Raw genomic sequence first — 15,384 nt, 5'->3', positions numbered from 1 at the left:
GGGGTACACCGTCTGCCGCCGTTCGAACAGCGCCCCCAGTGTCATGTTGAATGCACGCATTCCAACAGAATACAGTTCCCATTTAATTTTCCTTTGAATATTTTTACTTGCAGGCACCTACAAGACTCTCTACATTTCTGAAAAGACCACCAGCACAGAAATTGTTAAGCTGACATTATCGAAATACAAATGTAAAGATGACGTCACAAGTTACCAGCTCTGCGAGTATTCACCAGACAGCAAATGTAGGTCCAACAAGAATGAAATCTGCTAAAACGTCTTGTAGAGATCAGAACTTTTCTTTAAGATGGTCCTTCAACTTCCTTGGGCTTATATAAAATCCATGTGTGTAGCCTGTGACCCCGACCAACCGTATTTAACATCGCAACACTCTACTTTTATTCGTTCCTTCAAAAGGAAAGCTTTGGGGTTTTATACCCCTTTCCTGTCTTGGTCTAGTTTCTGTTACCCAGACTGCTCTGACAGGCTCTCTTCCAGGGCGGTCGGAAGAGAGCCCCGCAGAGCAGTCTGGGTAACCGAGACTAGTCTTGGTAAGGACAAGCCACCGGCAAATCCCGCTACTCTGTTTCCAAGGTCATGTAAAGTGACGCACATACTTACTGCGAAAATGCAATATAAACATGTAAATAGATGCCTTACTGTGACATCCTCCTGAATACTCAATAAAAAGCCACTTTTGGTTAAATCCATCTTTTCGCAATATTGAAAACGTATTGGCGCACTGTCAATCGTTTGGTTTCTTTTCAATGTTATTGGTGATATGTTGATGTCAAACCGCGCGTCACAGACAGAGCAATTCAGTGCTTCTGTGTAGCAGGGTACGCACGTAAAGCACCGAAAGGGTCCTTTTTGCGGTGTCTATGACGTAGCTTTTTGTGTCCTTCAAGCGATGGCAATGTACAAAAAACATTGAAATGATTGAATTTCTTTCCCGCTTTTCAGTTGTTTCCTTGCCGTTGCGAGACGAACGTCGTCCACTGAAGTCATCAACTCAGCAAAACATGGGCGCGAAGATTTTCCGACTCCGTAAACGAGATTCGATGTCTGCTGGCTTAGAAAATGAGGTAACGCTGTTGTGTTTTTGCACTTAAGTTAGTTCGCACCTCGAAAATGATATATTTTTGCTCAAACTTTCATCAAGCAAACTTTCAACCATTCTCTTTCAAAATTTAGAGTAAAAATCAGGTGTTGCCGTGCAAAGTTTGATACTGGAGAAAAATATTACCCAACATCCACCGATATTTGAAATTTGAATATTTCAAAATGGCCGCCATCCCTGTGCTATCTCTATCGGAGAAGTTATAATACAAGATTTTCACAAAACTAAGTCACTGAAATCTCTATTTACTCCATAAACTTCAAAATGAGCCCTCACAAGTGGTAAAACAAAATAATATTTGATATTCCGAATATCTGTCCCCGAGGCGCATTCTACCTTTACGTACGACTAAAGTTGCTCTCAAGAAACAACTTGGTCAATTTGCGATATAGATTCTTTTTCCGACTTCAGTATAGACATATGCTCATTTACTGATGAAATGCCTGAAACGTACACTCTTTCTGACGACCTACAGATCACTGAATTAGTTAACTGATTTTTAAATCTTAAATTTAATCTTATTTGATTAAAACGCTGATTTAAAGTGATTTTTATCAGCTTTTCCAAAAAAATTAATATTTAACATAAATTTCCACTGTAAATGAATGGATGTCAACCAATCAGAACGGTTGATACAAAAGATCACTCACGTCAGCATTTACCGCTAATTTATTTCGGAGGGATAATGGTCAAGAAAATCGACAATTTCATAACCCTTGGTAAAGTTGTAAAGTCGTTTACATTCTGCAGTGTGGCTGACGAAAATGGGGCTAAAAATGTCGCCGGAATACACAGTTATCTGCACTCTCGATCTCTGAACAAAATCCCTGTCCTTGGGACGTTTTAGCGTTTACAAAGAAAGAAGTGCCTAATTATACCTCTGTGCGACACTGTTAGCCACTCCTCTCATTGGAGGACAAAATATTTATTATATCTGTTCATAAGAAAGGTCATGCATCATTCCGAGAAAAAAGTATAGATTTACTAAAATGGCCCTGATTATCTTTCCACAGGCACATTTTCAGAAACAACAAGACAAGCTACACCTTGCGATGGTCAAGATGCAACATCAGCAATGGATTCGCCGATGTGACTCGGATTTGACGAACGAAGGCAAGGAAAAACGAAAGAAAAGCTTGTTCTCTAAAACCGCCAGTCCAACTCTCGAACGGGGTAGGAAACCAAATGGATCAGCCACCGCAGCTCGCAGGGCCCTCCATCGTCGAGAAGGCAATATCGCGTCAGATACCAGGTACGCATGCTCACGTACTTCACGAAATTTTACTGCTATTTAGGTAAAGTAAGTTTTGACAGTTTCTCTGGTTTCAGTAGCACTTTAATGTCAAAACAAGTTTTGCAGGGATCAGAATGGCAGCCCCTATCCCTCCCTTATCATCACATTTTCACCACGATTTTAAAAAAATTACTGAAGCTGAATATTACTGTATATCGCTAAGATAGCTTGAAACTTCTTTTCATAAAAATATTGAAACGTGAATATCTATCGCGGCGCCATATCGCGAGTGCCTTCCCAGCGAGTTTTGTTTATGAAAACGCGACATATCGCTTCAGCAAGGAAGCGAATTGTGCCGATTATTTTATGGAGTTAACCAGCTATCTATTATCTAACGACTTATTTTGTTTCAAAGCAATCAAGAAATGGGAAAAATAATAGCTGAGGCTAGTTTTAAGCAATATTCATTTTTCATTTCTAGGGATCCACAACCAGGAAGCAATCCGTTTGTCTTCGGCCAAGAAATGGCTCGTGCTGACCGTAACGGAGAACCCTTGCCGGCGTCGCCCTACTCGCCTCCCCCTGCATCGTTACGCGGGTCGAGGGATAATCGTAAAACCAGTGATGCGCTCGGGGGCTCCATTGATCGGAGGGTGAGTGCTCAACTCTCGAATGCTTCGGAGAAAGCATTTACATTCGACCAAAAGGATGACATGCAGTTGGCGTACGATGATGTCAGAAAAGACGTTACTGTTAATGATATCATAAAGGCGAAAATTTTGCGATGCAACTCAGTCGAGACAGAAGATTCCAGTTGTGATAAATTCAAGATCTTGCATCGCGTCCCGCCAAAACCCCAATATTCCAAGACTGGGGCGGAAATATTGATGGCCAACAACGGCAAAGTCTCACCGAATGGACATCTTCCTCTGACAGAAAACCCGAACCATCTAAACGGTTTCGCTAGAAACGAGAATCGCGACTTGGAAAATGTTCAGGTAGAGAGCAAAGGAGCAGAGACTCGGCCATCAAATTGTCAGACACCGAAACAGCAAGTAAAACTTCGACGTCAACCTGCGGTCCAACAGCGACCGACAACTATGAAGTCAAATTATGACAATTATCTCCAGGTACCGACATCCCCATTTGGACTTGGCGATCTCTCGGTGCAAAGGGACGTTTTGGAAACATTGCACGGGTACACGATTTTAAACGCCGTCGTCATTAAACGTAACAACTGTGGTTTCTATAGGTCGTGGGGAATTCGCCTGACGGAATCCTCGGTGACGTCATCCCGTAAACTGACCAGAAGCGTGTCGTCGTGTTCCTCCGGGTCGTCAGTGGGATCTGAATCCGACATTGACTGCGCAGACGCAGTGGGATTCGTTTGTGTGGCGGAATTAGGCAGAAATGTGAATGTCCAACAGAGTGACCTTAAGATCGGTGACGTCATCATACAGGTCAGTTTTCAAGTTTCAGCATTTTTCATTCAGGGCGTTTAATCCATACATATACTGTTGCTAACGAGAATTTTAGCATGACGTATTGTTTGATTACTATTGTCCAGATAGGAAAAGTCTATGATACATAGTATTACACAAAATACATACATACATACATACATACATACATACATACATACATACATACAGACAGACAGACAGACAGACAGACAGACAGACATACAGACAGACAGACAGACAGAAAATGCACATAAGCAGGATCTACGATGAGTATTAAAGTTATAAGAGAATCTTATATGTATGCCTGATTAAATCATGCATATGATACAATTCACAGCCTAAAAAGTGTAAAATTTTAACGGAAATGTCCAAGAGATGGAAATATGATAAACTGTCCACGTATCTGTCAAAATAATTTGGTGCTTTCACTTGGGTTGTTCATCACATCGCAGTTGCGATGATCCCACCTACAACAGCGACCACCTCAGCTTTTACAGCAAAACCTCGTTTATCGGAAAGTAACCGTCGTGGTGGTAGAACCTCACTCACCTTGTCGACCCCATCTGTTTGTATGTTAGGTGAATGAACGATCGGTTGCATGCCTACGAGCTGCAGAAGTTGAACGAATCATCGACTCCTACCGAGATTCTGTTGATCTGAAGCTATTGGTGGCAAGGAAAACGTCTACCTTGGCCGAGGGAGTGGTAAGCTTTGACTTTAATATCTTACTGTAATGGGTGCATAGAATGTTTCCATCGATCCAATCATGAAATCACATTTTGTGTTGATTTTATCTATCATCAAACCGGCAGAGGTCCAATTATAGGGTGGGGTAATCGTTACTTTTGATGATATTCTTTCACTTTTTTGTTTTGTATGTCAATTGAAAGTCCTTTTCCTGATCCCAAAAGCATTTTTAAAAATTTACTAGTTTATACCCTGCCAAATGCACTGTTATTGTTTACAGTTGAATTCTTGCCAGGAAAAGAATTACCTAGTCTACAATAACAATAGTCTACACATGTACAGGCTGAGTTGATGAGCTGAATACAGAGTAATATCAGACAGAGTGGCAACAGCTATTGTTTAAGGCGTGAAGCGGTTACGTAAGCAATCCATGTTTGCCTCGCCTCACGAAGCTCTTGGCTCTCTTTTCCGAAGAGTGCCGACCATGCACCCTTCGGTAATTTTCGGATTTTCACCAATTGTTAAGCGAAAGTATGTTCGACAAAGCTTGTGTTGTAGTTGTCGTGTGGTGCTGATCGGAATTGATGTGCTGGCGAAAACGCGAGTGTTTTGAGCTTCAGGAAAGTGGGTTTTACCGTTTTAAAAATTCCTCTCATATTTTCATGAATATATAATGAGTGTGTTTGAACCAAATTTGAAAGTCTTTTATCGATACTGTCTGGTTTTACTCCATGGTTTACGGTCAGTCATACCGTCTTTTACACGTGCGCCAAGAAAGGACATGTTTATGAAACTGCTGGCGTGTTATGTTTTGATTGGCGTGAGGCAGTGTTTCTGGCCTGAGAGCTCACAAAGTAACTATGGTTGCTACGCGACTGGCAGTACGATGCCATCTCGTCGTATGTTTCGCATAATCTCGTGTAATTATCAACCACAAACCAAGCCTCCAAAAAGTTTAACACCTTTGAAGCTCATTTTAATATGAAAAGCCAATAGTCTACCGAGACGACCATGGAACAAAAGGCATGCAAGTGTTGCCACTCTGTCTATGATATTACTCTGTGGCTGAATATAGTGTATCTCAACATGCTTTGGGAAGTAGAAAAAACTGTTCTTTATATTACAAAAAATCCAAAACGATGGAAACAACATCTTCAAAAGTTGCCTCTACAGCTATTGCCCTTTAATCATGGACTAGTATATTGAACTGCCAATATGTAATTTGACCACAATGTCTGTGCCCCTACCGTAGTCAGACTTGGCAGTGGCACCTTCTTACTGAATTAGAAGAAGTTTGTGATAATGCATTGCAGTTTAGACACTGCTGCAGCACATGGCCTCGTTTCAACATATTATTTTTCAAATTTTTTTGCAAACTTGAGATCTTCAAAACGGAAAATACGTCAAGTGCTGTAAGAGAATTTCGGCACACAAATCAATGACAGTATCTCTCTCTCTCTCTCTCTCTCTCTCTCTCTCTCTCTCTCTCTCTCTCTCTCTCGTTTGCTCTTTTGTTTGCACAGACTGCCAGTGGTCAAGTAAATGTCAAATCGAACGATCAGGATGTGGCGCACACACTCGCACTCCAGGAAACGCGTTCTCAACTCTACAGAGCAGTGAAGGAACTGTCCGAGAAAAACAAAACCATCGACGTCTTGCAAAAAGAACTCCGACGAAAGAGCTGTTTCGCAGTACTGGCGCCTTCTGATTATGGACTCGATGAATAAGGCTCCGGTAGCTGTAACTTTTGATCTGTTGGCTTGTATTTTCATTCTGGACAGTTGATTGTCAATCAATATTTGTTATTTTCGCAACGGTTTCGCGAGTTCAAAACAAGTTTCCCAGGTTCTATAACAAATTTAGGACCGTGTCTATGAAAGCATCTATAACATAAAGAAGGGGGCTTTAAAGGTAACTCTCTCTTCTGGACAATCTGCTGTGAACCTGCATTTTATTTCTTCGAACACCCCCTCCTACCTCGTAATTATGTATCTAACAGCGCCCCATTGGCTAATTAAAGTACCCGAGGTCACAAAGACACTGACTCAATAATTAGAGACGGACCATTCATTCCTAGGGCAACTGAAAACGGTTATGAAATGAATTGGTACCCATTATACAAACTGTTCTTATTTGCAATCATTTTTGCAACCGTTCAATGTAATCATTCGTGTTCCCATGCTATTAAAGCACGGAGTCCACGTACACCATTTTTACAGTTTATTCACACCGCCAACTTACACATTGCTAGTTGTTTTCAATGCGAAATGTGTCCAACAGCGATTTCAACCTGCTCTCTGAAAAAAACTCACATCCAAAAGTCAATCACACATTTTCTCAAAACGCTGACATTTCAACAGCAAAAATAGAAGCAATTGTCATTGATAGTAGAGACAAGACGATAGCCTCTCATAGGTTATGATGAATCAAAAGAGTACATTTGTGTTCACAGTTTTTACAATGAAATTAAAGTAATGAAAAAAACGTGATATTTATCCAACTTATTTTTTCCGATTAGAATACAAGGTGTATATAATATATATATATATATATATATATATATATATATATATATATATATATATATATATATATATATATATATATATACTGCCGAGGAACCGTTTTAGATGTGAATTAGAGTTTTCAGAATATGTCGTGCAATATTTGTTCTTGTCTGATTTGCTATTTTGTGTAAAAATAAATAAAATCTGTACACATTCTGTAAAAATGTCTCCGTGAAGTTAATAAAAAACACAATGTTTGGAAGTTCTTTCAAAAGTCCAAACGTTAATTTGCGTTGCACCAACGCCCACCTCTATTATGGCGCCCTCTATTGCCAATGGGAAAAGTAGGTGTCGAGAAGTAAGAGTTTAGTGGTCAGTTAACCGTAGAAGTGTAGTCCTCTTCATCATGTACTGAAAGAATATGAGAGAGAGAGAGAGAGAGAGAGAGAGAGAGAGAGAGAGAGAGAGAGAGAGAGAGAGAGAGAGAGAGATTTTAACGATACTTCATTTAGGGGAGAACCATTTGATTTCCGGGGGGAAATCAACAAAAGGCTTTTGTTGTTTGCCACTTCCTGGCAAACACATATCATGGGTCGCACTACACATGCAAGATATTTTCTTCCGGTTCCTGGTTCTACTATGACGGCTCGAAGAAAAACAACTCAGAGAGATCTGGAGTACAACACTCTGCCGATCAGTCAGCTTCTCGTGGATTTTTTACCAGTCGTCTCTTGTACATAAAGTTGAAATAACAGAGGTATGGATTGTAAAGTGTGACGCGTTTCTACTCACATCACAAAGGACATTAGATTGTTTATCGAATTCATTGGAGATAATCCTTGTTTTACACAATCTCTGTCCCCTAATTTAACGCCATCTGTCCTGTTCTCACATAGAACACTTTTTGTTACTTTTAGATGTGCATTTGTTAACCAGCGACATGTAATAAACTCAAGATCTGCATGTTAAAAAACAAGTAATCACGAAAAAAAAATTGCACTGTTTCCACACGTAGGAAAAATGATGCAGGACAGACAATAGAGAACAAATTGCTGCTACAGAAGCGGGAAAAATTGCTGCCACACCCATTTCCTCCATCCCCCAATCAAATGGTTCTCCCCTTATGTCAAAAGTAGAATATTTCTTTGTAAACGACAGGAGTGGGATAGTGGTGTAACTGTGAAAGGCTGGTAGACAGTGATTAAAATGAAAGGGTGATTACGGGGTAGACGTAGAATCTGAAGGTAAAGAAACAAGTTGTACAATCAAAACGAATGATATTGTCATTTATTCCTCTCTGGGTATACAATGAGAATCTGTGTCAGGAGTACCTTCTTTGTCTTCATTCAGTCGCAATTCGTGTCAACGTACGCTGTACTTTTACATGGCAAAATTCAACCCTCGACTTATTTTTGGATGCTTATTCATTTTGGTACTACTCTTACAACAAATCCCATTGAACGCATCCAATCGCAGCGACTTTAGGAAAACACATGGTTGTAACTGCAATTGCGAAACGAAATGTTTGATTAATCTGTGGCAAAGACTGCAAAATTGTTGTTGATATATAGAATGCGATAATTTAGGGCAGTGTTGCATTGGATGGTCACAATAAAGCAAGTGCGTACGTGTTTGCCATAGCTATCTGTCTGTTTCTCAGCTTGATAACACGGCACGCTTTGTATTGTACAGTTGCATGACGTATACAAGTAACAGAGACACACGTTTTGGAAATGTGTGCTGCTTTGACATCGCAGGTGACAGACGTTCGATTGATCGCAGTGTCAAACATCTCCAGCGATGACGCTGTCATGCCATTAATCGCTTGGACATTCAAGGCCCCTTATGTGTTCATGAACGCAGCGGGATGCGATAGTACGGAGTGTAATGAGGCGTGTCCGAGGCAACGCCTTCTCCTCGATCCATTTACTGGAGAATGAAATTGTCCAATTCGTCATTGTAACATATGTATGTATTTGACATTCAACATTGGGTTGATGACAGGAAGCCTATTTTCCTACTGTGTACAAAGCTGTAGAGCTGTGGTAGTCTATGGAATGTTCTGTTCTTCATATTGCGAAATTTTCTACCACCCAAGAAGCATGGGAAATGGAAGCACTCCTGCTCACAATCCAAAACAACTAGACAGAGTCCGCTGGTCACATTTTGTGTCCCCCTCCCCCCAAAAAAACTCAATCAATAATCAGATTAATCATTTATTTTAAATTCTTTGTAGAGTCACCAAAGGAAAAAGCCTATCAATTTATTTATTTATTTATTTACTTTATTTATTTACTGTTATTTATTTACTTATTTCTATCGAGAATTTTTGACATCTGAAAAGAATATATTCCAAAGTGTCTTCTTCATCACCACAACGCGGGATGGTACGATCATTTTCATAACTTTCCTGCCCTCTCTTTTTCATATCTCAAAGCAAGAGAACCTTGCTTCAAGTTTTAATTAAGCAGCTTGGAAATTGAGGTAGATGTTGTTCTTTCCTCCTTGAGTTTTCCATATCACATTTCTTATACTATAATATTTAAGGTTCATGATATTGAGTCAACTTAACATCGTGTCGTTTATTATCGTGGGCACGACTCATTACTACTACAGCACACAAGGCCACAATTCTTATGGGATAATTTTGTATTTTTTCAAAGAAAACAGAAATATTGATAAATTGTCTTGTTCCTGGTCAGGAACCAGTTGCAATTGTATATTAATGTTTCTCAAATAATACGTGTAAAAGTATAAAACTAATCCGATCAAACTCTATAGTTTAGATTTGACCAATCTCGCCCGATTCATTCTAGTAAGGAAGACGATTTAGGCCTACTAACAGTCCATGGAAGAGAATAGTAGCGGCGTGGTATTTTTGTTGAAAGTTAAACTTCGTTTGTGTATTATTCATTGACGTGGTACACCTATTGTCCTATGTGTGTACTTACATAATCCACAGCTTGCAAAGCATTGTTTTCCATTGAATTAATCGTTGATAAAATTGTCTTTTATTCAATCGCATTGGGAATATGGCTCTTGAACGCGACAAAAAGACATTATAAAAACACGTAATCACGATCAAATGCAAATTTATTTAACTGACACAGGTCTCATTAATATTTGCATTACGTCATCTTTCCCGGACGTCATTAAAACAAATAGCATGATGTACAAGAACATTCGAAGTTTCAACAATAGACACAAAAATTATATTATAACGGTAAGTTTACTTTGTCCTGGGGTTAAAGTATTTAAATCGCCCATGGTCTGCACTGTTCAACATTTGTATATATTCTTGAGAAGACAATACACGTCAATAAAAACAATATCAATCTAGTAAATTTTTCTGAACTTGTGCCGAAGTCACAAATCGTGACTTTTTGGTGTCATAGGACAGATCGCTGTGATAATGTGAAGTATCGAATTTATCCTTAAACGGTAGAAAAAAAATTAAACCCTGTAGAAGGAAATTTTGATTAAATTGCATGTGTTTCAAATAATTTAAATAAGGAAACAATTAATAGGTAAGTTTATATTATATTTTCATTCTCTCACTTCTTGGCTACCGCAACAATGTTTGTTGTCACCCATTTGAAAGAACCGTTGTCCATCTTAATGGCTTTGTCGTATGCATATTGAAACGCATCCTCGAAAAATTCGTCCTGCATTTCTTGAGGTAGGTGTTTGATATGAGGGACAAAATTACGATATCCATCTGAAAAGAAGCGTGGCAAAATAAATGATTGATGTTAAATTAAAAGTGACCCAGAACGAGATTGTGTAGCGATGAAACTCCTTATGTTTCACTATGAAATGTAAGGTTCGTTAATAACACTTTGTTTTTGCATCAAATTTTTTCACCAAGAACCACAGGGCTCATGTGTCACTGTTACCGGTCTGTGTGTCTGTCCGTATCAGTCTGTTTATATGCGTGTTAAACGTATGTATGGAAAATTTTGGTCGTTTACCTAAAACCCTTTTATGACTGAGCTTGCAAATTTCAAGCCTATTATGACATGGTCTCCCTTATTTTGAAAATAAGAAGTGGGTTCTCATAGTTCCGTGATGAGCATGGATGATAGGAAGAAGATACAGTGTAGAACAGCATGGAATAGTCACAAAATTCAAGAACTCGCCTTTAGCTGTCTCTATTTCGTTGATGTCCACAATCTCATCCAAATATTCTGTTTCACATTTGATATGTTTAAAACCAATTTTCGTCAAGATGTTCACAAGTTCGCGTTCTCCACCTTTCAGGAAGTGCACCGGAAACTTGTACTCCTGTGAATTATAAAAATGATCTGTTCGTGTTTCATTCTTCGCACAAAGCATTTTCCATTTATTAGTGATTAATGGATTTTGTGAAAATAAACAACTTTGGTCTGCTTCAGCTAACTGCAAAACTTTCACTTCAGGAGATATCGTCCATATAACAATCTCTCTCTCTCTCTCTCTCTCTCTCTCTCTCTCTCTCTCTCTCTCTCAGACACACACCAAGCAATAGTTAACACACTAACTGTACTTATCTCCCCTTATTCAGCGTGCTCCTTGTTTAATAGAAATTACTTTTTTCCTATTTTTGACGCCCTCTTTTGATCAATGCGCACCTTTTTGCACATGCAATAAAGTACGTACCGAAAACAGAATCCCCCATTTCGAAGATTTCACGAAGTCCTCGATGATTAGCAGAAACACGGGGTGTTTGTTTGGGTGTATATTGACGTAACACTCTCCTCCAGGTTTCAGGCATTGGTAAATCGCTGGCAGCGTTACCGTAGCCCAGTTTTCGATCCAGTGTAGCACGTGATAGGCAACAACTTTATCAAATGAATTCTTCCATTCGCACTTGAATGTAGCTAGGTCATTAGCATCACCTACACTATACTTGATCTTGTCGTTGGACGCATTCTTTCGGGCATATTTAATCATGTGTTCGTTGACATCAAATGCTGTAACATGAAAGAGTTATATGAAGTGATGATAATGTGTTTGGAATGGTAGAACTTGAGTGTGTATGTGTGTGTCACCATAATTTTTCATTGGTTAAAACCCCAGGATGTGAGAGATGAAAGAATTATTTTTACTTCAAGAATGCAATGATATACAACTGAAACCAGACGACAGTTTTAGGGACACGTTTGACGTCATAGCCCCAGGAAGCCACCAAAGTTTCCGGCCGGGCGGTATTTGTGTCGTGAAAAGTTATTGTTGAAATTCAGAAGTCCCTACGTAAATTTTTGGGATTATGAGTGACCTTGCCACAGAGCAAGTCTATACATTTGATGATAATAATGATAATGCCATTAGTCTTAAATAATAAAGCAATTAATCGTTTCGATCCGAGCGCGTTTATTTCTTTAGATGTCTGTCTGGATTTTTAAATGAAATGCTAGCAAACACCCTATGAAGCAAACACTGATGTAACAAGGTTTATCATATAAAACGTGATAGGATAGAATAAACCACACGGCGTTTGTACCAACCTATCTATTTGTTTTATTTCTTAGTCATTCTTGAAAAAGCCTGATCAGTGATAATTGACCTTTATGCAGAGTTAGGAGAGAGACTGTAATATTCGAAATAGAAGCAAACTTTCTCTCAGTAACACCACGGCTAACTAAGGTAGTATGTTCCTCGAAAGTGAACGACTTAAACTTTAACTCAAACTTTCCTGAACGGACCTTTCAGCCATACTCTTCAAATAGTCTTCAAGAACAAAAATCAGGGGGGAGGGGTCTAGGTGCAAATTTTAAAAAAAAACCAAAACGATATTAAACTATATTTGAAATTAAAATCCGTGGGAAAAAATAATATGTTTGATTTTCTAAAAGCGAAGACGGTTAATTTTTTCTTACTTCAAGGGGTTTAAAATGATCCCCTAAAAGTGCTAGTTCAAAAGATTTGTTAAAATTTGAGAGTTTCCGTCCCCGATGAGTATTCTACCTTTAAAAAGCACTGAAAATAAATGTTTTCATGACATTGCGTCAGCAAAAATACGATGTTAGGCGCTTTTAATGTTGTACGCGTGTAGAAACTAAAAAAATAAAGTTTGTGTCAACATTCATAAGGAAATTTTTGACCATTCTCCTCCAAAATTGAATCATAATTATCGATTTTTACTGTGAAAACTTAACTTAATCCATAGGCTTCCAGTTGAGCCCACAAAAAGTAGAATGACAGCGAGGAATTATGAAAATTTGAAAGTCCTTTTATTATTATCTTTCATCGACGTGCATTCTATAGTTTAATTGAAAAGTATCTGAATATATCATGGTTACAAGCGCAAAACTCATGAACTGAACTTGCTACAGTTTTAAAGTTATAAAATTGAAAAGTTGGTGTATTTTTGTAAGGTTGCAAGTTGCTTTTGGTGATTTCTGTACCAGATTTGATATATGTGTTTATTAGAAAGGGACAATTACAAACATAATGGCACACGTGTGTCTCATACGTCAAGCGACCTTTGAAAAAGAACGGATTCTTTTGAAAAATATCCTAACCTAGTGAATAACCATTAACTACGAGGAGGAAAGCCATTATAATGCACCCCATGACACCGACGCCACTTCAAGGTTGGTCGGAAACAACACGGCGTACCGTTGTTTCAGTTTACGTTTGGTGGACAGAAAAATTATATGGACTTTTCCAGTCTCCTTTATTCTGCAATTTTGTTTTGCCTGCTGGATGCTAAACCATCCATTATTTCAATTAGAACTTTCAAAGAGTCATTTTTTCTTGAATGGAACTACTTATTGTGGACATAGACGAACAGCTCACAGTCCTAACTTTTTCACTTAACTCTTCAAGTTAATATTTCGTATCCCTCTGTAACATCTTAAAAACTGCGCCTAAAGATATCGGCCTTTTTGATTGAGTGTTCAATTGTTCCTGGTGCCACTATGAAACGTTCATGGTGTTTTCACATAAAGCATAGCTGATTAATTATAACGCTTTGCTTTCTGCATCGAAGGATCGAACGATGTAATTTCGCACGAGGACATCTGTATACAGATATATATATATATATATATATATATATATATATATATATATATATATATATATATATATATATATATATATATATATATATGTATACTCGCCCGCTAAAAGTTTCATGTGCACCATGTTTAATCGTAGTAATAATTAGTGGCTGAATTTAATTTAATTTGATCTCTGAGTGCTTAGTACGATATGTTACTAGAGAAAATATTCGACATGCAGCATACAATATAAAAGTTGTATTCTGTTTACCTGTTGTGGCGCCGACATTGGCCCGATTTGTGATCATTTGTGTCAGCGTGCCCGGTCCACATCCTACATCCAACATCGTATCACCGGGTTTAAAGGACAGTCTCTTTAATATGCTACGAGCGGATTCTTCCACAATCGTCTTCTTGAAGAGATCATAGGAAGATACAGGTACGTCGATGTTCATAGTTGGATCCTTACGTTTAGCCAAGTGTACTTTGAAGGTTTAAACTTAAGCCGACGTGAATGTTCCAAATATGTAACTTGGTGTGTGTGTCTCTCTTTCTCTCTTCAAATGAATGGAAAACTGCTCACTAGCTGCGGCTGTTTTGGTCAAATCAGACAAAGTCGTTGCGGGATACCTCACGGCTTATATACGCCAGCTTGCCAGCGTCCCACTCTACATGTACACGTATTATAATTCTGCAACACAAAAGCGGATGAAACCGACCAAGAGCAACGACCGATCAGATACCCGTAGCCGGGTCAAGTTATAGGAAGATGTCTTGTGTGGCAAAACTTCCTCCCTTTATCTTCAAACAAAGAATGAAAAACACACTAGTACATGCAATCAAACTTGAAAATGGAACGGACATTTTCTGAAGTGAACTGTTTATTCAATGAAAATTTCAAATGTTTAATAATGTAAGAGCATCTTTGATGTTTACATAAGAAGATAAGATTGAAATGGTAACCTCTAATTTCGAATAAACTTAGTCAGAAAAAAGAAAAATAGAGGTATGTTCTTTCCTAGATACTCAAGGAATAAAATTTACTCATTTGAAAGTCAATAAAATTGTAACAGACTCTATAGATGATTTTCTTTGTTGAATGACAATATTAAAACATAACAAAATTATAATGACGTCAATACCATTATGTTGAATGGCCAAGTTTATACGATGGCATCTGTCGGTGGTGACGATAAATACGTAATTTTGCTCTACTAGCATGATAATCTGGTAACCAATCGCGAAAAAACAAAATTCACTTTGGAAACTCTGAGTGTTTAACTGTATCAGCGACCGTCCTACTTTGCGGCCATCCAGTATTCCGTGTCACTGAAACACGGACTCCGTGGCGAGTTCCGCTGCCGATACTTCAACTTCTGCTACGGAC

The 15,384-nt window shown here is 38.5% G+C and overlaps 3 protein-coding genes across 3 annotated transcripts in view; 1 reads left to right on the top strand and 2 right to left on the bottom strand.

Moving 5' to 3' along the window:
- The window catches only part of LOC139143758 (puromycin-sensitive aminopeptidase-like), a 539,468-nt gene that overhangs the window by 200,047 nt on the left and 324,037 nt on the right, over positions 1-15,384 (bottom strand). The window lies entirely within an intron of this gene.
- On the top strand, positions 104-6,804 carry LOC139143748 (uncharacterized). The gene is made up of 6 exons (XM_070714290.1): positions 104-245; positions 964-1,085; positions 2,134-2,372; positions 2,836-3,814; positions 4,396-4,521; positions 6,028-6,804. Exons 2-6 carry the CDS (start codon positions 1,023-1,025, stop codon positions 6,229-6,231), a joined length of 1,611 nt encoding a protein of 536 aa, XP_070570391.1. The 5' UTR covers positions 104-245; positions 964-1,022; the 3' UTR covers positions 6,232-6,804.
- LOC139143068 (trans-aconitate 2-methyltransferase-like) lies at positions 10,125-14,600 on the bottom strand. The gene is made up of 4 exons (XM_070713233.1): positions 14,269-14,600; positions 11,650-11,963; positions 11,151-11,295; positions 10,125-10,729 (listed from the first exon to the last, which is right to left on the bottom strand). Exons 1-4 carry the CDS (start codon positions 14,450-14,452, stop codon positions 10,566-10,568), a joined length of 807 nt encoding a protein of 268 aa, XP_070569334.1. The 5' UTR covers positions 14,453-14,600; the 3' UTR covers positions 10,125-10,565.

The sequence above is a fragment of the Ptychodera flava genome, chromosome 11 (genome assembly GCF_041260155.1).
Source record: "Ptychodera flava strain L36383 chromosome 11, AS_Pfla_20210202, whole genome shotgun sequence".
Lineage (NCBI taxonomy): Eukaryota > Metazoa > Hemichordata > Enteropneusta > Ptychoderidae > Ptychodera > Ptychodera flava.
The sequence above is the reverse complement of the archived record's forward strand: the minus strand, read 5'-3'. Positions and strand labels throughout refer to the sequence as shown.